The 26,952-nt window shown below is 37.6% G+C and overlaps 1 protein-coding gene across 1 annotated transcript in view; it reads left to right on the top strand.

Annotated features, from left to right (window-relative positions):
• Nucleotides 1–26,952, top strand: part of luzp2 (leucine zipper protein 2) — a 172,664-nt gene that overhangs the window by 106,838 nt on the left and 38,874 nt on the right. Inside the window, exon 5 of the mRNA XM_030414425.1 lies at nt 1,264–1,326. Coding sequence (XP_030270285.1) covers nt 1,264–1,326 — 63 coding nt within the window. The remainder of the gene's footprint in view (nt 1–1,263; nt 1,327–26,952) is intronic.

Raw genomic sequence — 26,952 nt, 5'->3', positions numbered from 1 at the left:
AACTTTTTATTCGATTAAGATCATTAGCAAGCTGAGAATGTTGCACTTAGACACAATGTGTCTATCTATCTATTTATCCATCTCTATATCCATCTATATCCATCCATCCATCCATCCTACCTCTTTTACAATTCTCACAAACAATGACTCAACACAACCTTTGTTTTTAGCATGCCGTGTTTGGGGAAATTAGTTCACTGGTGTGGTCTAGTTTGGCTTTGAAATGGAAAGGTTTGCAAGATTAACCTATTTTGTATTGTCATTGTACCACTGTATTTTTTAAAACTTGAGGTTGTAGTGTCCTCACTGGCCAAGCTGACTCATAGATGAAAACAACCATCAGCAATGCATTGTAAGAGGTCAGAGCAAAATCTGAATCCTACATTTAAGGACCCTACTTTGGCTCTGATGTAGCTGTTGTCATTTTCAAGGTGTGTGAAGACTGAGTGGAGGGCAGTGAATATGGCATCCTCTGTGGACCTGTTGGTTGGTTTGATCTGTAGTCACCACTCTGTATTCTCTATTAAAGTCCCGCCCACAGCACTGTCTGGTTGGTTACACATCATGAATTATATCCTGTCAATGCTGAAGGCTACTGGGTCTTAGAGACAGACTGCTCTGAAGGCGGAGCTGTGGGTCATAAGAACACAGTAAATATTGCCAAAGTTACAATAAACATCTCAATCTTAAAATCAGTTTCTATGCCCAAGCATGCCCAGCTTACCAGTTCGACCACTGAAAATGCATGAAGTCAAAGCCAATAGGATTTCACTCAATGAATTCAAATGACTTAAATTCCTCACATACTGTCCTGCTGCTGCAATAGGTAATTTATGTAGGAACACAGGCTTAAACTAGTCCACGAAAAATACTATCTTCACTGCTGTGTGAGTGATGTTTGTTAAAACTACAGCACACACCTGCTATAAAGATGTATGTTTTCAATGGTTACACATAGGTTGACTGTAGGTGTATCAGATGTTCTGGGGAAGTCTGACAGCATTGAGAGATGGATGGATTTGGTATTTCCATGGGATTTTTGACTACTAATATTGGAGGACAGCAAATCAGCATGCTGCATTGTTAATGGCGTAATGGCATAATTGCATTCATTCAATGCATTTTGTTTCACATACACTGTTTAAATGGGTATACTCAACAGCCATAGCTTTCAATAAATATTTTCACTGGAATGGATCTAAACACATAATGAATCTGGGCTTTCAGTCTAATCATCTTTCGTTTTGTCCTTTCTGTCTTCAGATCAAATTTCTTAAAGTGGAGATGGAGAAAAAGACCAAAATCATCAAGGATTTACAGCAAGAGGTGAGTCATCAAAGTTTCACTTAAGGCTGATTTGAATCTCACTACATTAAGAAAAAACCCTGCATTCAACATCATTAATTTTCGGTTTATGGCTTTGTGAGGTAGACGTAACCATAAAGGAAGAATTTACTCTAATTTACTGATCAGGAACCCACTTTCTCTGCCTTGTCTGCTTTTCATTTAATGATTTTCTGTGTCTGCCAAATGCCTTCTGGCAATCTCCAGAGACTGTGGGTAGAGCCGGTTGCTTTCAATCAAAGGCGGACATACGCAGGCACGAATATATCTATTTTACCGAGTACTTTGTAAACACTGGAGTGTGTCTTTGATCATGCCTGCGATCTAACTGTTGTGGCTTGTGTTGGTTGAGAAATTGCTCTCTCTTCTTTTGCCTCTTCTGCGATGGATTTCTCGCTGCATGATTGTTAAACATCAGTGCAAAATAGTTCATCGAAAATGATTTTTTTTCTCTTTGATTCTGATGGGCTGACACCAAAATGTGACATTTACAGCTGATGCTTTAGATAGCTAGAGCAAAAAAGTTCTGCTGGCAATTGCCATTGTAGCTGCAATGAAAGTATGTGACACCACATAATCCATCGTTTGGCTTGTTATCTGCTGGAATAAAAAAATATAATGATAAATAATAATAATAATAAAACATTCCCGACAAAAACAACAAAACAGCACAACTCCATTAAATTCGGCATAGCGTCATCGGGAACAGCAGCCTCTAAAATGTTAAGGCATTTTAACATGGCTGTCTCCAGCTATGTAACATGAAAAAAAGAAAACAGAAATGTCAAAATTAAACTGCAGACGAGTACTGTGACAAATTGAATGAAATCATGTCACACCAGCCACCTAATAATTTTACTGAATGTCATATGTAGATGTGGAGGACCCTTTACTCTGTTCACTGTGTGGACATGGAAAAATCTGCTTTGAATGACATGAGATGGGTTTTTATGGAAGGTTTTGACTCACATTGACTGACACTGTACTAGAAATGCAAGTACAAATTAGTTAATTTTGACTGCACGTTTTGTGTTTATTGAGTAGGTAAGGTTTTATGTTCAACATCTGAAACGGTAATGGTTAACTGTCTATAATTTCTAGCCCATGTATTAAGCCAATAATAAGAATTGCTTCGAACTTGCTTCACATACGCAGAATCTTCACACGAACATTCAGTAGGTTGTGACATGTACCTTTAAAGCTGGCATGCAATTCGGCAATAAACACAGAGATAAACAAGAACAAAAGGCGCCGCACACTTATGTAATGCTCATGTCTTCAAACTGCTGCACCTGGTTAGAGCCACGCAGTGTGGACTGGAGACATATCGTCAAACATTTTGCCGACATGTTTTGCTGTTTCAGAGGGAAACAGCACAACTTGAATTTGGATCACATGTTCTGCAAGGATTCAGATAGGAGGGAAGAAGTCCCCAAGGTTCAACACAACAAATCTAATTAGAGCTATGGAATATTAAATCATCTATCTTTGCTGACTATATCTGTTACCCTCAGGTGTGGATAACATACAGCTTATGAACAAAAGTGTAAAAGGATCAGTTTTCAGCGTCAGCTGAAAAGAATCCATATTATGCATCTCTATGTGATCTACAGATAGGCAAAGCAACGCTTACGATACTTATAAAAGTAACTATATAAACTTTACATTTTACAAAGGCTCATAAAGCTTATTTTTTGTTTTGAACTGCAGGCAGGTTATTTTAATGAAATCACAAGATCATGAGAAATGATGATGAAAATTGCCACACCGTGCTGCTCACTGCGAGTGAGAAAACTGATACTCACCAGATGTTCAAATTAATTTGAGACCAATTTCGACTAAACTCTGCTTTGGTAACATGATCAAGTGCTTCAAATGAAGAACCAAACAGTGACATTATGACACCAATTTACTGATAATCCAACAGTTCCTGCCAGAAGGCAGGTTTCTGTGGATTCATCAGGTCTATCATGTCTGTAAACAGCAGAGGAGATCACAAACTATAGAATAAAAAGGGTGCTGTGTCGTCTTTTTCAAATTGTGTTGCTTGTTTGAAATTGTGAAACTGAAGGACAGTATGAAGTCATACAAAGAGATGTGATTAAAAAGTTTAGCATGACGTTTTCATAAATTTGACAAATCTTAAATCACATGTAAACAAGTGCAATGAATCATGTAACCACAGTAACATTCTTAGAACCCCATGACACCATTTTTCTACAAAGCCCACATCCTTTAGTGTACCCAAGGGAGCTATATAAAGCAGCATTTTGCGAGCATTTCCATGTTTTGTTGGTCTTTTGCAAGTGCTACATGATTACTAATCGTGCCAATGGTTTCATGCTATTTCACTGATCTACAGGCGACAGTAAAGATGTACAGTAATGTGCCATCCAAAGCCACAAAGAATAAAAATGCTAGCTAGTCAACACAGATGTAAACAATGCAGGTTTTATAATGTTAAAAAATGACTTCGCAACATGTTTATTAGACCTCATTAATTCACACAATGGGTTTTTGTAAGTGAAACAGAATATCAACAGACCCATTAAAACAAGTCAGCCTGGTTTTTACTTGCCCTGATGAAGAACTCAATAGATGAACCACATAGGCATGTTTTCATTGTTGTTATGATTCAATAGTATGAGTTATTAAAGGCTTTTTAAGTTATCACCCTCTTGAGTGCCTTAGACTTCTTGAGTGCCTTAGTATTATTTATAATCTTACTGAGCAGATCATCTACATTGTAACTGTCTTTTTTAGTATATCATTTCGGAGCACACTTTATCCGTATTTAGCATTCATCATCCCATAGTCATATCTCTTGTTAACCTTGATTAGTGGCACCACATCATGTCATTATGTGGTGTCACTGATATAATTAAATACTGTACATTTAAAACCATGGTAGATGTGAAATGTTTTTTGGTAATGCGTTTGAAAAGTAGCATCTCGAGCATCAGTCAACTTATAATTAATATATGTAAAAGTCATGTATTGAATTTGCTCTGGCATGATTAGTTTTTTGGAGGTAATCAGAGGTAAATGTAGACACTTCCATAATCAATCAAGTGATTGCCACTGTAGGAGGTTGCACATGTTGGCAATACTCTGGGGCAGATCGGTTTAACTGACTAAATGACCCATAAACGAGGCCATGATTTTACTCAGTAATGAACAATTAGGGACTTCTTTACACTTCAACCACATCTTAATTTTTTTGAAATGGAGCTAGTAGACACTTACACGGAGGCATGAAGATAAACACTATAAACCCAGTGACAAACATACCTCGTCAGTCCAGAGTCAGACCCAGACCACACCTCAGATTATGAAGACAACAATACTGTACTTAGTGTAACGTTTTCTATTGGTGGTACTTTTTCCATTGATCAATAAATTGTTGGAGATCATTACAGTGATCCTGTCTACAGATAAATGCTTTAATGTGGCGAATTTCCCTGTCGTTGACATTGTGATTATTGTGACATTAACTGCTAGAGAGAGTGAGAGCGTTGCGTGTCTTGCTGCTGAGTTCATGCATTAACATTACACCATAGAATTTACTATCAGCTCCTCGCAGACATGTACATAATGGGTCTGGTTTCTCCTAGTACACAGATTCTGCAACTAGTTGTAAGAATGTCAAAAACTGTCCTCCAAGCACCAAATGTGGGTATAATTTCCGTTTGGCGAATACATTTTATAGGTTTTTCTGCAACACTGGGAAAGAACTATGATAGCCATCTGTCTTGGGTTTTTGTTGTATCTCCATAGATTTATCAGTGCTTCTCTTATCTGCTGCCATGGTGCATTCTGGTGCATATCGTAAACTCATAAGTCTATACTCAAATGGCCACAAAGGTTGTTTAAAATGCCTTAAAGTTTTAATTTCATTCTTAATTCTCTTTGTTTATGTGCATAACTACATCTGTTATTACTTACTTCCTTTTTCATTACAGCATTACTAAATATAACATGCTAAAATTACATATAATATCCCATCAGATCTTTATCAGTAAACATAATAAAATTTTTGCTACAACAGTAGCCTGAGATGTGTTATATTGAATTAATGCCATTTTGGAATCTCCAATCAAAAAAAACAAAAAAGATAAGGACATTTGAGTAATACATTTATATACACTAAATATACCTTTAACATATATGGACATGATATGTGATGTGTGAAACTTTATATATACAGTTGTGGTCAAAAGTTTACATATACTTGTAAAGGACACAATGTCATGGCTGTCTTGAGTTTCCAATGATTTCTACAACTCTTATTTTTTTGTGATAGAGTGATTGGAGCACATACTGGTTTGTCACAAAAAACATTCATGAATTTTGGTTCTTTTATGAATTTATTATGGGTGTACTGAAAATGTGACCAAATCTGCTGGGTCAAAAGTATACATACAGCAACATACATTATCAATTTTGGTGATGTAGAAAAGTTACAATGAAATCAAATTAGCTTCATGGCATGGCCTCTTAACTTCATGTGAGTGATTATGATTGACGACACCTGTTGACTTCTCTGAGCCCATTTAAATAGGGCTCATGTGATGCAGTCATTAGGCTCGGTTACAAACGCGACAATGGGAAAGTCAAAGGAACTCAGCACAGATCTTAAAAAACGAATCATTGACTTGAACAAGTCAGGAAAGTCACTTGGAGCCATTTCAAAGCAGCTTAAGGTCCCAAGAGCAACTGTGCAGACAATTGTTCGTAAGTATAAAGTGCATGGCACAGTTATGTCACTGCCACGATCAGGAAGAAAACACAAGCTATCACCTGCTGCTGAGAGAAAATTGGTCAGGATGATCAAGAGTCAACCGAGAACCACCAAAAAGCAGGTCTGCAATGAATTGGAAGCTGCTGGAACACAGGTGTCAGTGTCCACAGTCAAGCGTGTTTTGCATCGCCATGGACTGAGAGGCTACCATGCAAGAAGGAAGCCCTTGCTCCAGAAGCGACACCTTAAGGCTCGTCTAAAGTTTGCTGCTGATCACATGGACAAAGATAAGACCTTCTGGAGGAAAGTTCTGTGGTCAGATGAAACAAAAATTGCGCTGTTTGGTCACAATACCCAGCAATATGTTTGGAGGAGAAAAGGTGAGGCCTTTAATCCCAGGAACACCATGCCTACCGTCAAGCATTGTGGTGGTAGTATTATGCTCTGGGCCTGTTTTGCTGCCAATGGAACTGGTGCTTTACAGAGAGTAAATGGGACAATGAAAAAGGAGGTTTACCTCCAAATTCTTCAGGACAACCTAAAATCATCAGCCCAAAGGTTGGGTCTTGGGCGCAGTTGGGTGTTCCAACAGGACAATGACCCCAAACACACATCAAAAGTAGTAAAGGAATGGCTAAATCAGGCTAGAATTAAGGTTTTAGAATGGCCTTCCCAAAGTCCTGACTTAAACCCCATTGAGAACATGTGGACAATGCTGAAGAAACAAGTCCATGTCAGAAAACCAACAAATTTAGCTGAACTGCACCAATTTTGTCAAGAGGAGTGGTAAAAAATTTAACCAGAAGCTTGCCAGAAGCTTGTGGATGGCTACCAAAAGCGCCTTATTGCAGTGAAACTTGCCAAGGGACATGTAACCAAATATTAACATTGCTGTATGTATACTTTTGACCCAGCAGATTTGGTCACATTTTCAGTAGACCCATAATAAATTCATAAAAGAACCAAACTTCATGAATGTTTTTTGTGACAAACAAGTATGTGCTCCAATCACTCTATCACAAAAAAATAAGAGTTGTAGAAATTATTGGAAACTCAAGACAGCCATGACATTATGTCCTTTACAAGTGTATGTAAACTTTTGACCAAAACTGTATATAATATATATATATATATATGCATATACCATTTATATACATATACCATGTATATAAGATACAGTTATATAAAGATTGCTGTATACACACAACAGTTACACAATATAAGTATGAACAACGTGTCATCATTTGTATAATAATGTATGTATTTATAATAATGAGCATATAATAAGTTTATGCTCTGATGTTTGTCACAAGCAGTTCAATCTTCTGCTGAACCTCATTAACATAAGTCAATCCTCAAAGTCAATCTTGCCAAAACAACAAGCTGGCAAACAGCGCTGCCAACAATCTGACCTGAATTAAAGTTTGTTGAACTGTAATTGAAGAGACTGAAAAGAATAATATTTTTGGTAGAAATGCTATGTAAATGTTGATGCACTCCAACACACTGGAACACCATGGAGGTTATTTACTCTGCAGGCAGGATGAAGAGGCAAAGAGCACAAGTTCAAACAAATAGCTCCTTTTCTAGAGCAGCTGCTCTCCTATAGAGTGACTGCTTCATTGTTGACATTTTGAGGTTTGCTTTTTTTCTCTTCTAGAGCTACATATCTTGGGAAAATGGTTTCTCCAGGTTTGAGGGGCTTTATAATCACATACAGAAGGGGTCATCTGTGGTCAATAGAAGTCTGGAAACATTTGACGTCTGTGAGACTCTGACATTTAAGTTGTGGCTACATGCAGGGAATCATGAGAAACATTTCCCTGCATCCATTACACTTGTGGGAGATACAGAAGATTTCTACCGTGCAGAACTCAAAGGTCAAAAGCTTTCCATTCACCTCAGCTTTATGTTACATTCTCAAAGTTGCATCTCTGAAGGGTTCACATGACAAAATTCTCACGTTATAAAATCTATTATACACAATGGAACGCCAACATTAAACATGGTCCTGTAACTTTTTTTTTTTTTTGGTGGTGGTAGAAATGTTATTGTCTTCATTAATGTCTTCAATTATTAAGTAGCCCATAAATAAAATCAAAACAAGCATTTTTTTTTCAAAGCCGAAATGAGCAAAACTGTTTCCACCTGAAGCACATAAAAGTTGCCAATGTTACGATCATTATCATTTAGACAGTATCGTGGGAATGAATTATGTGCCCCGTCACATTCTAGTCAAGATTAAGTGAGAGAGTCCTTGCAACGACCACAAGATAAAAGTATGATTTCCATGAGTGGGTGCGTATTTTATTTCACTTTGTCTCTTATTTCATATTTCATATTTTTTCAGAGCGTTTAGATTTCATTAACTTTCTGATTTAAAAGATCTCATAACAAGACATAGCCAGTCTCATATCAAGATATAATACCAATATATTGCCCAGCCATGCCTTAAACTATTTTAGAGAAGCGTTGATTTAACTGTATGGCAATTGTGGAAGCTGCAGTTTCTGATGCTGTTGAATGCAAGAGCGTCAATTGTAGCATCAATGAAGGTTTACTAAATATTAAAAACATCTCTCAGTACAACATAAATACAAACTACACATTGCAACCTTCGTGATGGTAGGAATTACCGCAGGGCTCTTGCATTACACTGCATTAATTTAGTTATCTAATAGACTGCTTCACCTGGCTCAAACTATATTTTCTGTATTGTATAACTCCGTAATTCATAACAGTGATTACAAGGCCATAGTGTATTAAAGTGTATTAAAATTCCAGATTGAGCTGAAATGAACATCTGTAGAGCTAACTGTGTCCATTGTTTACACCAGCATTAGTTTCTAAAACGTGTTTTTATGTTGCACATCACTGTGAATTGTGTTGTGGTGTCAGCAGGAAAGCTCTATGGCTCCAATTCACAGCAAAGTCATTATCAATGATTTGCTTTCAGGGCTTATTATGTGTATTTTGCGGAGAATGACTTACAGGCTGACTTGGATCCTGCTGGGATTCATCAGGTTCTCACAGAGAATTGTAATGGACAGCTTTGCCACACACTCGGCTCCTTGCTGCTGATGCTGATGTTTTTAGTCTAAAATGGCTTCCCTTCATTGTCTACTTCCTTTCATGTCTTTCTGATGTAATTTCACCGGCTAAACGGCAGAAAAAATATCTTAGTGATATTCTTACCGGAAAAAAGTGACAAACTAAAGTAGCCAGAAAATGGAAACGGCATCATTATGTTTGCTTCAAAGACAAAACAGATGAAACCCCTGGAGTTAATAGAGGCTTAATATCATAGTCTAGTGAGTTTTACAGTTCTTTGTTTTTTTATTTTATTATAATTGCCAATGAGTGATACTAGAAAGTTACTTGTTCATGACTGTCAGAAAGTGATCAAGTGTAACCATTAAAAAGATGTGATGACTAATTTCAAACATACATTTTCAAGGAGTCAAGTGTGTTTTGTTGTTATTTCAAGTGCTTCAAAGTGATAAAATGGGAAAATAAATTGCATATTTCGAAGGTAGTGTTAGTGTGCAAAATACATTAAATCCAATTGCTGCCTTCCGTCTGTGACTTTTTCTTCACATTTGGCCAGTAATGCTGCATTTCTGTCTTATTAAAAAATATATTTGAAAATAATTACCCATTCTTTCTAGTTAGTTCTCCTCTCGGCACACTGAGCTGCACAGCATTATTGCCTTCAAGAAGAAATGGCTTCCTTGCTCCCACAAGTGTATTACTCAACTTCTGCATAGCCACCGGATTAACACAAAGGGTGTCGGAACTTATTCCACACAGATGATCACTGAGAAGATGAGATGATGACTGAGAATGCACTAAGAAGAAAAGTGCAGGACCAAAAATAGAGGTTTGGGTGAAAGTGGGTGTGATGGGTGATGGCATGTGATGTCACATTTTGCAGTGAACGGACAGGTGATGTGCAGCCTGATCGATCGCACTCACATATCGGAGACAGCAGCCCCGGCTTGTTACGCAGGAGCAGTGGTGGACTTGACATCACAGTGAGAGTGACAGTGTTTATTGTAAATGGAAAAGGTCTACTTAGATGGCAATTGGGGACGCAAACTTTAAGTCATTTCTTCAATTGATAGTCGGCTGCCTTAACAATTGATTTTCAATGAATCATTAATAATATAAGAAGTATGTTGGATCTTTTTTCCATTAGCAAACTGTTTTAACCACTGACATGATCTATGATTGATGTAAAAACAGCTACATTAGGAGTTAAAAGAACAGATATAGTAGACATAACGTAACTTAAGTATTTATATATATATATATATATACTAATCCAAATTCTTTTTTCCACTCACATTACACACAGGTGCGCACACACAAACACATACATGCAGTGTAGAGGAGATGAGCAAAGGGGCAGCCACACCTGCCACGGCGCCCAATGAGCAGTGTTAGGGGCCGGTGCCTTGCTCAAGGGCACCTCGGCAATGCCCAGGAGGTGAACCAGTACTCTGCAACTGCCAGTCCACATCATTCTTTTTTGGTCCGGGTGGGACTTGAACCGGCGACCTTCAAGTCCCCAAGCTGAGCTATTGCTGCCCCTGTAATGAACCAGATAACACAAAATAATAACTTGATTTAAATTACGGCACTTCTGTCTTTAAAGTCCGTGTAAAGCAGAAATACATTTTTGTTATGAGTTTGTCACATCACAGAAACATGTGTCATTGACCACTGAGCCAAATTTCAAAGATTAAAAAAATTGCCAAGTATATAAAATTAGGTCTCAAAATCATGGAAAAACAAGCACTTCTCTCTGCTGTGAAACGCTGGGGGGTGTCAGTTAGAGACGCTGGAACCACACCCACACGGGAGGGGAGCCGCCTCCGTGTGCTGTACAAGGACTTAACCTACAGTAACAATGGAAGCTAGCAGCGTCATCGGACTGACCCAGCCCGATCTGTTTGAGCCATCAGAGCCAGAAACTGACTCTGAGTCAGACACTGATAGTGCTCAGCCTTGTTCTTCACAGTCCATGTTTTACATTACACACAAACGTAAAAGCCCAGTCTACATATAATTCCTTGTCATAGCTATATTGGTGCACATAAAATATTACCTGAAGATTATCATTGTGCTGTAAGATGGACTCCGCTCAGGGAATAAGGCCAAATCATGTCATAATTAAATGCAATAACATTTGCTAACATTACATGGGCACGACAGGATGCACGATGTAAAATCACTTTCAGGATTTGCACCTTCAACAAAATGCATTTATTTGCCCAAATGTACATTATTTATAACATACATAAGCACACACTTACACTTAGAGCTTAGATCTGGCCCTAAAAAAATCAAGCCTGACCCGAGCCCAGCCGAGCCCGTGCAGTGATGCCGGTAACGCGTTACTCTAATCTGATCACTTTTTTCAGTGAGGAGTAATCTAACGCGGTAATATTTCCAAACCACTAATCAGCAACAACTGGCAACAAAGTCCAACAATTACTGAGGTGACTAAATGGCTAAAATGTATGTAAAACAACTTACTGACAAATCACCTGTATTTTAATTAAATACATTTACTCACACCAGTATTTTGTGATTATTTGGATATATTTGAAGAGCAAACATCTGTAATCTGTTCTTGCGAAATACTTTTTGATGTATCCATGCAAGTCTCATTTCAAATGGTGAAATTCTAAATGGCGATTAACATAAATCATTAATCATTAACATCACTAATGGCGATGATGGATTAAAGTGTGATAAGATTTACGACGGTACAGAGTTTGTATATGTATGTTCCTACTGACAATATAATGCATGCATCTCTCACGCTGGTGGTGTTGTAGCTCCAAAAACAATGGAAAGATAATTGTCATGACTACAGAAAACCACACCCTTAATTTGTGGTTTCATCTGGTGGTTGGTACGGTATACATGTTGTGGTTGTGTCCCCTTTAACAAAGCAACGTCCATACCGTTCCCTGCATATGGGTTGTAGATTGTGTAGAGTTGCCCACAGACAAATGTTCTATTCTCAGATTGACTTTGTTTAAGGATTTAAAATGAGTCAGGAATTCACATGGGCAACTTAATATTCAAGTAAAGACTAAAAAAAAAAAAAAGATACTTCATAGTTCTAGCAACATAGAACACATAAAAATGCTGGCTGCCATAGCATGTGGTAATGACTCTGTTTTGTGTGCTAAATACTAAAAGGAAATACACACAAAATAATGGTGAACTGAGCATGAACTCTAAAACAAATTAAATGATGTTGATGAAAATTTAATGACCATTATATACTTCCACCATTGCGTTGGTAATGTGAATGTGTCTCATATCCACCTTTTGAAAGTTGAGCTTACAATTAAAATAAAGATGTAGGAATTCTAAATTAGAAGTCATTTTTTGTACATGTATGCACACACATGATGGACTAGGCAAAAAAACAACAACAAAAAAATCCCTACTGTCTATTCTGACATTTTCCATGGAATGTCAGACACTGGGATGTTTGGGCATTTCATTTAGATGCAAATAAAATCAGGAAACAAATCCATGTGTCTGAGGTTGCTATGGCAGCATGGCAGTGCAAAACTATAAAACAAATCTCACATATATGTTTGAGTCAGATAAGTGCCCAGCAGACGGAAATGAAAATACAACAGAGCAGCTTCACCGGGTTCAACCCAACAAGAAAAGTAAAACTGCCCCTTATGGCATTCAGTCACACATCAGATACAACACCGGAATCACAGCAATGTAACCCAAACAAAATATCTAGCATGCGGACCAGGATATTATTAGGATATTATTTTACTAGAAGACATGAGCATTCAACTGCAAGTGGTATAATTTCTAAATGCTTATAGACAATACTACCACAGTCAGCACCTATTTTGCTACCGATTCCTATGCCTCCTTTAAGATGAGTGAAAGAGTAATGGGTCAGCCTGTGATCAAGAAAGGAAGCTTTGGTCAGGGTGTAAGCTTTATAGTATTAAGATATGTTGTTTTGAAAATGTTCCTTAGTCGGATTTGAAGTCTCATGTGTCCCCAGTCGCCCATCCAGTATCAAAACCTGTTTTTAGGTGCTTCTCTTCCACATAATCCTTACTTCTCTCTTTTCATGCAGTGGGCATGTACTTTCACATTTTATGGCATAATGCCTATTTCACAGAATTTCTAGTACCAAAACAGCTCTCTGCACACACATAATCGATTCTCCCTCCACAGAGATCAGGAGGAAACCCAGAAAGGTTGTCCATGATTCCTCATTTTCTCCATGGATAGCACACACACTCTTCATTTCATCAGACAGCTCAGCGTTCAGTCGAATGTGGCTCAGGGTGAGCCTGAGGGTTAACAGATTGTGGATCTGTCTCCTCTTCTCAATCAGTGTCAAAAACGTACTCAGGTGTAAATAAATGCACATAAATGTTTGTTAATGTATTTCAACCAACCAAGAACTTCTTCCTTTAAAGCAGCTGCTTTTACTGGTAGCAGCACTGCTGCATCTTTACTGTGGAGCAGGGTAAAGTGGAAATAGTTGGGCTGGAATCACAAAATCATTATTTATTGTGTGCTGCATTAAATAAATTAGGAATTTAAGCTGAGTACTGAGTCAGGGTCTGCTTCCCTGACACTGACAGGAAGCTTGTTTCATGGAGAATTACTTAAAGTGTCTCCTGCAAACAAAAGTAAAAGTTAATTAAAGATGTACTCAACCTTTGTAACGAATTTTATTGAGTTTTTCTTTTTCTTTTCTTTTTTTTTTTACGTTAGCTGAATCGTTTTCAACAATGTTCTATACAGAAAAGTCAAATTCATTAAAGGTGATGGTGTGTTTAATTTAGCCACCTGTTAATTTAACTTCTGGGGAAACATCAGATGATACGTGAGGGCAACGCATCCTCATACTCAAACAACTAAAGAGATCGATTACCAGTGGCTTCCACCCAAAACAACATTGTCACCATTCCCAAAATAACTTGACCATTGCAACGTACAGGCGATAGGCATACCTGACCTCTGTCATATGCTTGTAGTTTGATTAGGTTTAGGCAAGAAAACTACTTGGTTAGGTTTAGGAAGAAATCCTGGTTTGGCTTCAAAGAACTACATTACATACGTCAAAAAAACCTTACAACACTGACTTTCACTTTGACACTGGACATAAGCAGCAGTCTCCTGGGTGATAGACTTTTGCTTGTTTGACCTAGCCATACATCCCTGACATTCTTTCCATGTGGACTTGACTTTACTACTTTTTTTATACAACTTTTGCCTGTTGACCTATATGGTAATTTTCTGATGAGGACAGCCTTGCCAGAATGAGGAAGGAAGTTGGCAAACATGACTAAACAATTTCCGCCTGGGTCATCCAATCATACTGTGACAACTTAAAATAGATTTCCATTGGCAATGTCGGTTGTTAAACAATGAAAACAAAACTCAGATGACTGACACTACTTCACAACGTCATCAAACTGTCTTTTGTTTTAATTGTTTTGATTTAGAGTCCCCTAGTAGCCAAAATTACAAACTGTGCATTAAAGTTTTTTAAATGAGAGAAAATGCTTAACTGTAGATATTCCTGACGTGAATAATGGTCCTTTTCTTGATCAGTGAGTTACAAATAGCACCATTGAAGTCAAATTGTTTTGGGGTTCTTCAATTAGTGATTTCTCCTCCAAACAGGCAGCTCTGTTTTGGGTGTGTCTCTGCGAGTTTCAGGACAAGTTTTGCAATGACAGGGTTTAGAGTGAAAGTCTACAGGATTTAGATGCCATAAGCGGTATGGATAATACCTGCAGTGGATTTGAAACAGAGTGGTTTTGTGATGCGGCTGCAAACTGTGTCATCGATAGCAGCGGCTGCTGTGACGGAGATGCTTACTGCCATTGTTGTTTGTTAATTCATCATAAACAGGGGCTGCTTATGCAAGGGTTGACGTCAGGGTAACAGAGTGAACCATTCTCCATTCGATTTTGTTGTGTTGTCTTTTTTGTTTTTATCACAACTGATAACCCAGAGCTTGAGAATTAGCAAATTAAGTAAGGCCTCATTAAATCCCTGTGTAGGATCTAAACACTAGGTCCTCCATGGACTGTGCAATTGTGCATAAATGCAGTGAGCGAATCTTAGCGTCTGTGAGAGGAACAAAGGCTTTAAATGGAATATTCGAATCTTGAAGCACAGTAACCCACAGCTTCTCTGTAATGAAATCAGGAGTGGCAGGTAAACCTGACTGCGTTGTTTCAGTGCCTCACACTAACAGGAGGGCGTGTTCCTTCTGGGAGCCAGAGGGTGGCTTACATTAAATCTGCATTCCCTCCCAACACTGCCAAAGTGTTGTAATATGCAAAACGACAAATTGCAGTCGCAGTCTGTGATATAGCCAATACAGCAATCTCCTTTTATTTACAGGTAATGTTTCTCACTTTCACAATTCCCATATATTATTCTTATAGCCTGGGATTGTCCAATTAGTTTGAAGCCGTACACAATTTTCTTGCAATATTAGAAGCAAGCCTCTAATCTATTGTCGTATTGCACAGCCGAGCTTCATTTGTAATAAATTGTTACATCCAAAAATATCTCAACATATTTAGCAGCTGTTCCAAAATGTATCCTGATATACATAAAAACAATTGGGAAAGCTGTCAAACTCAAGTTTTCTGTCTTTCGCAATTCATTTCTTGTGCAGCTTCATATGAGACAATCAGAGAGAAAACAAACTTTCCCTTTTTCCTTTTTTTGTGTCTGTCTGAGGCAGCAAGCAGCGAACATCACATCACTATCACCGCCTGAAATATCCTTAAAGCCAACAGAGATTTCTTACATGAAAGATAGTATGGCTCTCTTTCTGTACAATATATATTAAGACAGCAGTGACTAAAAATAAATGCAGTTATACTCACCCTAATCAAAGCAAGTTTGAAGGATTAAAACTGGGCCAAATTTGCTTAAAAATCTCATTATTTTTTACATCTGGGTTACATATGAGAGTTATTTCAACTGACAACATTCTGTGTTTATCAGAGGTTTGAACACTGTGTAAAACATTATATAAACATTAGTCGGTTACCGGCAAACAAATTGTATTTACCAACAACGTCCAAACCAAATGTAGTAAATCCAACATTCTTTTGTTTTTTTTTAAACTTGTTTCAAAAATGACAAATCCATTTTCCTTGTACCTTGTTACATCCAATAAGAATTAAATGACCCAGATGATATCATATCAGGTCAAACAAATGGATGGAAAGTAGATAAGATGACATAAAAGTTGACATGCTCACGACATACAGAAAATAGAAACCCATATGTATAATATGATATCACACAGGGCTGTTTGTTTTTGTGTACATAGAAAAAAGTTAAATCTATATGCTCATTGAGACCATGATACTTTAAGGATTCAATCTATGAATCCGAAAATATTCTTAACCCTGCACTTGAGACTAGATTTGTTTAACCACTGACCTCATAACTCGGAAAACAACAACTTCCAACATGTTAAAATGCAATGAAACTGTCACCCAAGTTGGAGACTCGTGCAAGGTCTTCCAAGCCCAACTTCCCTGACATAAACACACATGACATCACAGCAGTATGGCAGCACATAAAGTGAACAATTAGTTTTAACTTTGTTATCATTCTTTACTTTACATATTGTTTGTTTTGTGAAACGTGCAGTAAATACAACTTTGTAGTAATTTTCACCTTCACTCAGTTGATCTTTGCTCAATAGAAGTCTTGGAGAGTATGCAAGTACTGTAAGTGCCCTACATGTTTAACCAAGCAGATGCACCAGGATGATTTTATATTGGAAGTCTGTCATAGCAAATCGGAAATATCAACTTCTGACTCACAACCGAGTGCAGCATTATAATCTGGGTCATGTGAGTGCCTCTAAATGGCTCTTGCTACTACATAGGTAGGGCCACATTGTGTTGGTTGTTGTTTAGAGCCCTGATGAAGACCTAGACCTGATCAAAACATGTTGGCATATATAATTATATTATATTATATATTTGACTGGATTTTTTTAATCGATAAGTCACCTCTTTTTTCTACACTTCCAAATATAGTGATTAAATTGCTGTTGGAATGACTGTCGAATGCAACCTAGACTTCTAACGAGCCGCGCTTTAGTAGAGCTTTAACCTCAAAGTCTAGACATACTTATACCTGCAAATCGTCAATTTAAGGCTTGCCAAGATGGAAGGTCAGATGTCCTTAATCACAAAGTAAGAACCTTGGCTGTACCAATACCCCGCTTTACAGTGTGACTTGGTGAGGGCTTTGATGATTCAGACTTTTTTATGCTGTTGCTTTTCACAATCCATCAGAAAACTCATATCAAATCACATCAACCCTCAACTCCACAGTCACCATCAGCCACAAAGTTACCCCCACCATCAAGGAGATACTTCTTCTCTGGGCTTTGCATCAACTTGAAGTGAAATCATACTTTCCTCATTTGCAGTGTGTGGGATGTCTGTCTGGGCAAAGCAGCCACCTGCTGGCAACTCCTACATTTATGCATAAGTCTCCGAATTTCTTCTAGAAGTGGGATTAAATTTGTGTCACTCTCCACATTGTTTCGCACTTAATGCTAGATTTTCACTCCGTGTGGTTTCATGGATACTGGTGCTGAACTCAAATGATAGAAACTTGTTTGAGAGAGACAGGCCGCATGTGTGCAGAGGGCTGGTGTCATGCTGTCACTTAGCGGCGTCGCTTTATTCCTCACAGCCTGCCATGGATATTGATTCCTGGCCCTCAGCTTCCAGACAAGTGACCAGTTTTCTGTGGTATTCAGCTGTGACACTATAAAGTGGATGGTCTATTTTTTTTTTTTTTTGCAGAGATACATCCAAGTGCTTCAGGACTGATGAAGGATGTGACTGCAGATATTTCTTTGTGATGTACAGAAAACAACATTACTCTTGCTTCCTTTATTGTAGCTAAAGGTTGTCTTAACAAACCCTGTGGCAACACAGAACTTTCAATTTCAAAATGCCTTAACACCACAAGACTGTCAAGACCTCAGAGAATAGTTTCAGACCAGAGAGACAAAGCCTTATTTTAGAAAAAATTAAATGTCATGCAAAGCATTGTAAGTGTTGTCACATCATTATTCTGATTCTGAAAGAGTTGGAATGATGATTTTCTTCATTAATTGTTAATCAGAATGTGCCATCTATCTACTTTCTGTTTGACTGAAACCAATAAATTAATCTGATGACACTAACCCACATAAATACATACATCATTAAGAGTGTAATCTTGCTTTCAACAAAATCTTCTCCGTCTACATCACAATGGAGACTGTGGCACCAGACTATGGAAGGACATTGGAGGAGAGGAAAGATTCAAAAATATGCAAAAAAGCAGAATTTCAAAGCATAAATTGAAAACAGGTGACTTGAGCATGCAGAATAATATGACTCTGCCCACCTATTTTAAGCTACATGCCTACAGAAAAAATGCATTCTACCAAATTTAGAATCTGTGTGGATGTATCACTTTCTGTTCCGAGTAATTTCTGATTAAATGCAGTAATGGCTCTTTTCCCATCAGTATATTTGGGTAAAAAAGTCCTGGCAAAATAGATTTAATGCAAATCTACATTGACTAAAAGTTAAGTTTTAAGTCAATGTGACTTTCAATAACCTTTTAATGATTGTTAGTGGTCGATAATTATCAAAGTGTTTTGTTTGTACTTCCTAGTTTACTCAGGCTGAACCTCCATTTGGACCAGATTAATATTCCAGAGAGATGTGAGTGATAAGATATTAGCCATGCTCCTCCCTACTAAGATTTATCTTCAGTAATTCTGTGCAAATCCACCATGTCTGTAATGAGTAAATTACCTGAAAAAATATCACTGAAGACTGAGGTCAGCTCATAATATTACCTGAGAATGAGCCTTCTTGCTTTTTCTTCACACTTATTTCTCTGCTTTTGGCAGTTGTAAGGGCTCAATGAGAACTGTTAGTAGGATTGGTAGCATGTTGCAAATTCAGGAGCCCTGTCAACACACTCAGCATGGAGAGCTCTTACTTTGCAATCAGTTCAAGAGATAGGCCTACTCATTTGTATTACAATTAATTATGAGTTAAAAACAGACATTTGTTTATCTAGTGTAAATTTAACGTACTATTCATAGATGTAGAATAAAAGTCTTTAATTAGTTATGTCTTGATGTAGTACTCTGGTATGTGCAGAGCTTAGATAGGCTTTAATAAATGTATTTTAATAACCAACATGGGAATATGGCAACTAACATGGGAACAGCTTTGTAGGTCACTGAAAATTGACCTTTTACAAAACTAATTATTTTCCAGTGTTTACATCTGTATGGGTAGTAACAGAGATTTTTCAGTATTTGTAGCATCAATGGCAAATGTGAATTTAGGTTTGCACACCTACGGTATTGATGTTATATCATCTCTATTGAGAAGACACAAATGGATATTAAAAATACAATGATGAGAAACAGACAAAACCGGCTGCTGATGATGTTTCAGTAAAAACTGCATTAATCATTCTGTTAGGTTCAGTCACATTTCACTGCCTCATCATTTTTATCCTGTTTTCAGAAAGCCTACATTATAGAAACTAAATGTAAACATTACAATGTGCTTTTATGTCTACAGCTATTCCAAGTTTTCCAATACCACAATGAAACTGAAAACTGAAATTTAACCTTGCATATTGGTTACTTAAACAGCATGTTTGCAAAACAGGGAAAGCAAAACAAGCATTTTACTTATTTAACACAACTTGATGGTGATATCAAGCAGCTATCTGCTGACTTCATAAGGTCTATTACTGATGTACTATTATAGCTGAGACCATAAAGTGAATAGCATTGTCTTTATTTTCTCCTTGCAACTATTGTAATGCAACTCAAAAACAGACACTTTCATTCTCAATGAGATGCAGTCCAATTTACATAATGCGTACGGCTACAGAAGGTTTTTTTTTTTACATCTCTTTGCAACAACAAGCTTCCCTTAGTGTATTATATAGTTTACTTTCCATGCGATGTACCAAGACATCCTTGTAAGCAAGTACATCGGACTGTTTATCAGTTGTTGAAAAATATAGTACTTTCTTATTGAAATAAAATTAAATGTACTGAATGTGCACCATTCAGTACACTGGAGAAAAGCCATTGTTAAGCATCCTTTATATCAGATGTTCTTACTTTTCATCCAGAAGAGCTGCTTGCAATATTATTATTAAAGGGCACTGAGCATAATTATTTCTATTAACCACAGCTTATTGATTGTTTAGGACAGTTGTAAACAGCCATACACATGCTAAAACCAATAAATCAGTTATCCTAAATGTCCTAAATGGCTCCATTGGGAAATGTTTGCAAAGTATTTAACACAGCCCCTGCTCAACAAAATTACCCTCTTATTGGACAATTGAACATAAAAAGTTTATTATATGCTGCAGAAAGTGTGGGGAACTAAATTCTCAGCTTTGAAGAGATTGGAACAGAAACCCGGTGTTAAACGTGCCCCTGGGTTCAATTATTAAAGACCACAGTATTGATAAGCTCCGACGGTTAGGGTTTCGTTATCTGTACTTTTTAACGTTTCTGTGTTATTTATTGTCAGATTGTTGTAGCCTCTCCTCTGCTGAGCTCCTCAAGATATACAAACACAGAGCGAAGCCAGCAGAGCACAGAGGCAGTGGTGGAGACAGCGATGTGAACCAGGTGAAGATAACTCGAATTGACTGATACTAACCGCTGTTTGTGTTCTTCAGTCTTTCTGAACTTCAGTCCATATTTTGATGTCAGGTATATGATTTGTTTTATTGACGTTTGAGTTTTTTTGTCCAATGAGATACCATTGAGTATATGGACATCACTGTTGCTGCTCTAGAAACAACATATAGATGTATTTGAAACATCCAATCCTATCCATGTTCTTTATATATATATATATATATATATATATATATATATATATATATATATATATATATATATATATATATATATATATATATATATATATATATTTATATATATATATATATATATATATATATATATATATATATATATATATATTGTATTTTTTTTAAAGTTATCCTTTAATAATGAAAAAGAACTGATAACAGTAATGATTACGAACTTAACAGTTGAGGATAAGAATTGTAGTATCAATACAATCCAAATGATACTCATCCATAATGGAGACTTAGTTTATGTCATGTCTTAGACCAACAAATAAACATTTGCCATATTTAAAAAATGTTAGCAATCTTTCATTATGTAGCTTTCGTGGATGCTTTTGTGTTTTTGCCCCACACAAACACACTGGGAGCAGTTGATGGTTTATTGTCTTTCTCTCAGATAAACCAAATTACGAGCTTCAATAACCCACTCCACCACTCAAGCTACATAGATGTAGTTGTAGTTTAACTTACCTTCATCTTTGTTTTATCATGACTAGGTATTTAAGGAATAATCATCATCATTGTCATCAGAACAGTCTCAACGTTAAATGTTCCTCTGAAACTTTAATGAGAAAAATTCCAGATTTAGTAATTGAGGCCAACTGTGAACATAATGTCCAGTGGGCACAGAATAATCACCATCAGTTAAGACTATTAGAGCTCTTTGTTCCACCTCAGGAACTCAATTCAGAGAGTGGATAGGAATGTTTTGGAGCCCGTATATCAAGGTTTGATTTATTCAATTGAAAGTAATATCAATTTGTCTTGGCATTCTTCATACTTTACAGTTGCAGTGCTTCAATTCATCTCTGGGATAATTTACTCACTGCATTAGAGGCTTGACTGTCATCATTTCCATCTGATTTATCGGATTGTTCTTCCGTTTTTGATTCAGCTTGAACAAACACGAGGAATGACAATGAATTAAATGACCAGAAACGATCGTGTTCAGGTGGGTGGGCCAGCGAAGAGATGGGCTGCAGCTCAATTACTGCAGATGGCCATTCAGGCTACTTCACATGGAATATATAAAATCTTCTTTGAAACACCAGGCCTTCCCAATTTCCCCCGCAAGGATCAATAGAGTTCATCTTATCTCTTTTTCTTGGAATAGCCTGAAGCCTTCAGGCATCTTACACAACTGCTCAACAGCTATTTGATGAGGAATATAGAGAGGTAATATCTATAGAGAAACACTGAACTGATGCATGTGGTTGGATCAAATGAGGATGTGGATAACATATCCATTGAATCAACATCGCATGCATGATAATAAGTGGCGCATCTGAACTGACAATAAACATTCAACATATCTACGCGACTTCTGATGAAGAAATGCCTCCAGAAAGTGGAAGAACACACTAGAGAGAGTAGGTTAGCCACTGATTTGTGGGGCCAAATGATTGACATGGCTGATAATATTGTGATCATACAGGTCCGACTGATTTCCACTGATATTACTGCACTTACACCACAAACAGCAGCACCTTCTCTTTACAAAGAAGAAGAACGAAAAACGCGTGGATCAAAAAAAGATCCATGCTTGCCCTACTCTCTGAAGTGTGTTCTTTCATTTTCTGGAGGCATTTCTTTATCAGAAGTCTTTGACACAGATATGTTGGTTTTTAGTGTGTTTCTCCATGCATCTCCCAGTAACCTCAACACAGCTGTCACCGCTGGCTAGCCCCAAAGCAAGATTCAGTAATGTAACGGCCCTTCTTTCTTTATAAGGTTCCTCTGGTATACAGTATGATAAGTCGGGCAATCACAAAACAGGTCCTTACCCTTCCAAATTAAAGAAGTTGTCCATTTCTTCCTTAATGTTTTGGCAGTTATTATGATATCCTTGCAAAATAAATAACAGCAATTCTTTGTTGACATTAACAGCCACTCATTGGGTTTATTATATAATAACATGAGACATTCAATACCTTTGCAAAGATAACTTGACACAGCTAACAGGTATGGGGAAACCTTACAATGACTGATCAACATGTTAAGTACACAGTGTACATACTGTATTTAGATGATAATGTGTCGACAATGAAACATTGACAAGAAAGCAATCTTTTTCCTTATAGATAATCCCCCCTTTTGACCTCGAGAGTCCTTAAGAAACTGCCAAGATGTGTTCAGCTCAAGCTGCCAAATGCCTTGTAAGATGTCGGGGGGTATGTCATATTTAATAGCTTATCCACAGTGAACGTTTGCTTTTCTAATGCCAGTAATTTATATTCGATGCCTTCGACAGCTACATAACTGCAGAATTTGTGCGAGCCCTGCCACAATCTTCTTGCAATGTGAGCCTCTTATTTTTTCATGCTTTGAGAAAGCAGGCAAGTCTGCTGGACTGTGCTGACAGAGATTGTAATTGATTTTGTTATGTGTGGAATCTGCTCATTAATATATGACACAGGCAGTCAAATAGGCAGACCATAGAATGTGTTTTTATTTTATTATTTAAATGATTTTTTTCAGCTTAAAAGAAAAGCCAAGATCCAGGGAAAATCTGCTGACTAAGGGATAACGCTTTCTATTCATAAATACGGTTTTAATGACCACAAACAAAATAGAGAGATGGGGAAATAAAAATCCCCTGAATATTTTTTTATCTTAATTATTCATTAATTTGATCAGTTTTGCTAGCTGAGCTGACACTGATGGACAATCCAACTTAATCTTTCTGCTTGATCAACAGCGCTCTTTTTGGATAGTCATTTAACAGCCATGTCAAAACTTACAGCAAGGAAAAGTTGAGCAGGATATATTTTCAAAATGATTTAGATTTTTCAGAAACAATTGTATGGATCTGCATTGATGGCATATCTAGATGAAAGTAGTTGTTGGACCTTTAACTGACCCTCTGACTTTTGATATAAATAAGCAACATGCAGAACTGACATACAAAAACGTACAATGCTTTCAACAACCACCTTGTTTAAAAGATCTTGCATAATATAATTCCAATACTATAGCCAACTATAGTCATATGGGAGACATGACTAAGATTTCACAACAAAGGGCTTTGTTGTTAACCTCAAAATACTTAAATCCATAATAATGGCGTATTAGTCTACTTTGATGGAACCCTTATCTTACCGGTAGAGTCTTTCAAAGTACATTTTTATCGAAGTCTAGAAGCCAAAAGTTATGCTTTTCTATGTCGGATTATTATCCAGCATTACTTCAACCACTACAACCCAACAAAATACCTGTATTGAGGTTCAGTGGTATTACAAGACAGGATGCTCCAAGACTAGCTGGTTGCCATGTTTTCTCTGAAACACAATACAAAGGTGCCTTTGACTTAACATCAAATGCAGTGATGCACCTCACCCACAGCATCAATTCAACAAGCTTTTGTTCAAACTAAACTGAAACAACATTTCACAGAGACAAAGACAACATTTTCTGAGTTTTTGTTATGTTTGGCTTTATCTTTTGTTATCTTTCATTGACCTTCACAGGAAACGTTGACTCTGTTTGAGTTTGTGGGAACAGTTCATTGTGGCCTTTAATTGACATGAACAATGAAGTCTAATTTTCACAACTGTGTGACTAAGCTAATTACGCAGCGATGCAGCAGAAACATCTTTTCATTTTCTTTCCTCTGCTTATTGACCTTTTAAGCTGAAATGTGTTGTGACAACTGTCCCTTGCTTGTACCATCCGAGGGTGGCTGAGCAATGCGCACGTCCTAGCTAGTGTGACTCTACTTGTTGAACATAAAAATGTCAATGCTTGATGGTTTAATTCAACTTCATAGTCACAGAAGGGACAGAGCTGTATGTGTGGCCTAATCTCTTCAGTTTAATTGTAGAAATTGATTTTCTTTATGGCATATGTGCAGTATGGCAGAGTTAATTGTGGCGTTAATATGGTTAAAAACTTGACTGGAATAGAATTTGAGAAAAAAAAATTACCAGACGAGGTTGGTTTCTGGCACTTCACACTATGGCTAAAAGGATCCAACACTGATGTGTCGAGAAGTGTGAAACTTGACCTAGATGGACAGCAAATATCAACACTCAAGGGCTGTTGACACATCAGCACTTTATAATGTGTGAAATAACTCTGGTGAGTTGAGTCAGATAGACATTTTTGAGAGCTTAAGTCCTTTAGATGTTAAATGATTCCTGTATTGCTGTCAGTTATCCTTTTGCATATGTTAATGTGACTTTACTGAATTCAACCCGGCAATGTTCATTCAAAAGAGAACATAATGTGATTGCGTATTTAAAATCATCACATAACCAAAAACAATAGTTGTCCATCGCCCCTTGGTGTGGTTTGTAGTCGTAGTGGAACTCCACGATTGTTGTCGATCAGTAGTAAAGACCTGTGTAGACTGAGAGACAGATTTTGTGCAACTTGTGTGTTTTAGCAGTCTTAAAAAATAAATGTAAAATGTGAGCAACATGTAAATGTACAAGTGCGCCTTTATTTTCAGGTGTGCAGACTGACAGCGCTGCGGGAATAACACGTTACGACATATGTGGCTCAGTGTATAACATTTTGCATAATGCACTGTGACATATAAGCTCCAGAGAATCTCATTTTCACTCACAGAGTATATCCTGGGGCTAAACTACGTCACATTTTGTGACAGCTGCCAGTTCTACACGTTCTTGAATGGTGGACTTTCTGTTGGGGCGAGAGGAGGTGCAACTGTGAGGAATTGATTCCTGGCCAGTTTTGCCTCACTGAGTAACAAAACAACTGCCATAACACCTTATTACCTCTGCTCACTGTGCATGTACTGTATGTGTTGTACACAATACACTGTACAGTACAGGTGTGAGTGAGAATGAGGATTAAATTGAAATGGGGAACACAGAGGCCAGAGTAGGCTGTATGCGAGGAACTGACACATTTTGAGCTGCATGCATGTTTTGTTTTTTTTTCTGCCTGTGTAGCTCTGTAAACCTGGACCTTGCCTCAGCACCATGTAGAAGGATCAGGTTATTACAAGTAGTAGTTATGTAATGCAGATGCAGATGTACTTTCCGAACAAAGTACACTATGGCCTCTTGTTGGCCCAATCAGCTAATTGTCCTGGCCCAGTGTTTTATAGTAATGATTAAGTGGCACATTGCAGATCTGATGCTGGAGTTTGCCAGGACTTTTTACCACCAGCCATCTGGACCAGCACGTCATGACACTAGATGCAACCATATAATTATGATTAATTCCAAAGCACAAACTCTGCTTGGTCATAATATTTGGCCAATTTGACTTTTGTAAATTGTATGGATATTAAGTGAAAAGAAGACAGCAGTGCTAGCGGCTCTGTGAGGCTGGTCTGCACAGTGGTGGTTTGAGCTAAACGCAAAAAGTCAGCATGCTAAATGTCTGTCATTTTAGGGTCTTGTTTTGGTTTTTCCAAATTTCATCGCAACGCAACCGATAGCTGTGGTTACACCCTGCCTTTCCGAAACCCCGCTGTTCCGAACATAGACTTCAATTCATCGTAATGGCGGGGTTTCCCTCTTTTTTCAAAGACCCTGCTATTCCGAAAAGTCTATTGGGGAAACCCCTCCATTCCGAAACCCCCCCACTCCGAACTAACCCTTACCTTAACCCACTTCAGAAATGTGTGGGCAGCTGGAAGTGGGGATTTCAGCACCACGGATAGCGGTGTTTAATTTCTGAACAGCAGTGTTTTGGGGGGAGGGTCGGAACAGCGGTGTGTCTGAGTAGGGGGATTTCGGAATGGAGGGGTGTCGCAATGGAGGTGTGTCGGAATGTCACGGCGCCCCCGATAGCTGTCAAGATATTTCACTCAAAACAAATCCTCATGCTGGTACCAGAGGAAAAGTCAAGGGATCACCAAGGTCAGGGGGATTGATCCTCTTGGGAACTTTAATGTTTGC

Source organism: Sparus aurata, chromosome 4 (assembly GCF_900880675.1).
Source record: "Sparus aurata chromosome 4, fSpaAur1.1, whole genome shotgun sequence".
Taxonomy (NCBI): domain Eukaryota; kingdom Metazoa; phylum Chordata; class Actinopteri; order Spariformes; family Sparidae; genus Sparus; species Sparus aurata.
This window is presented reverse-complemented; position numbering and strand designations above follow the sequence as displayed.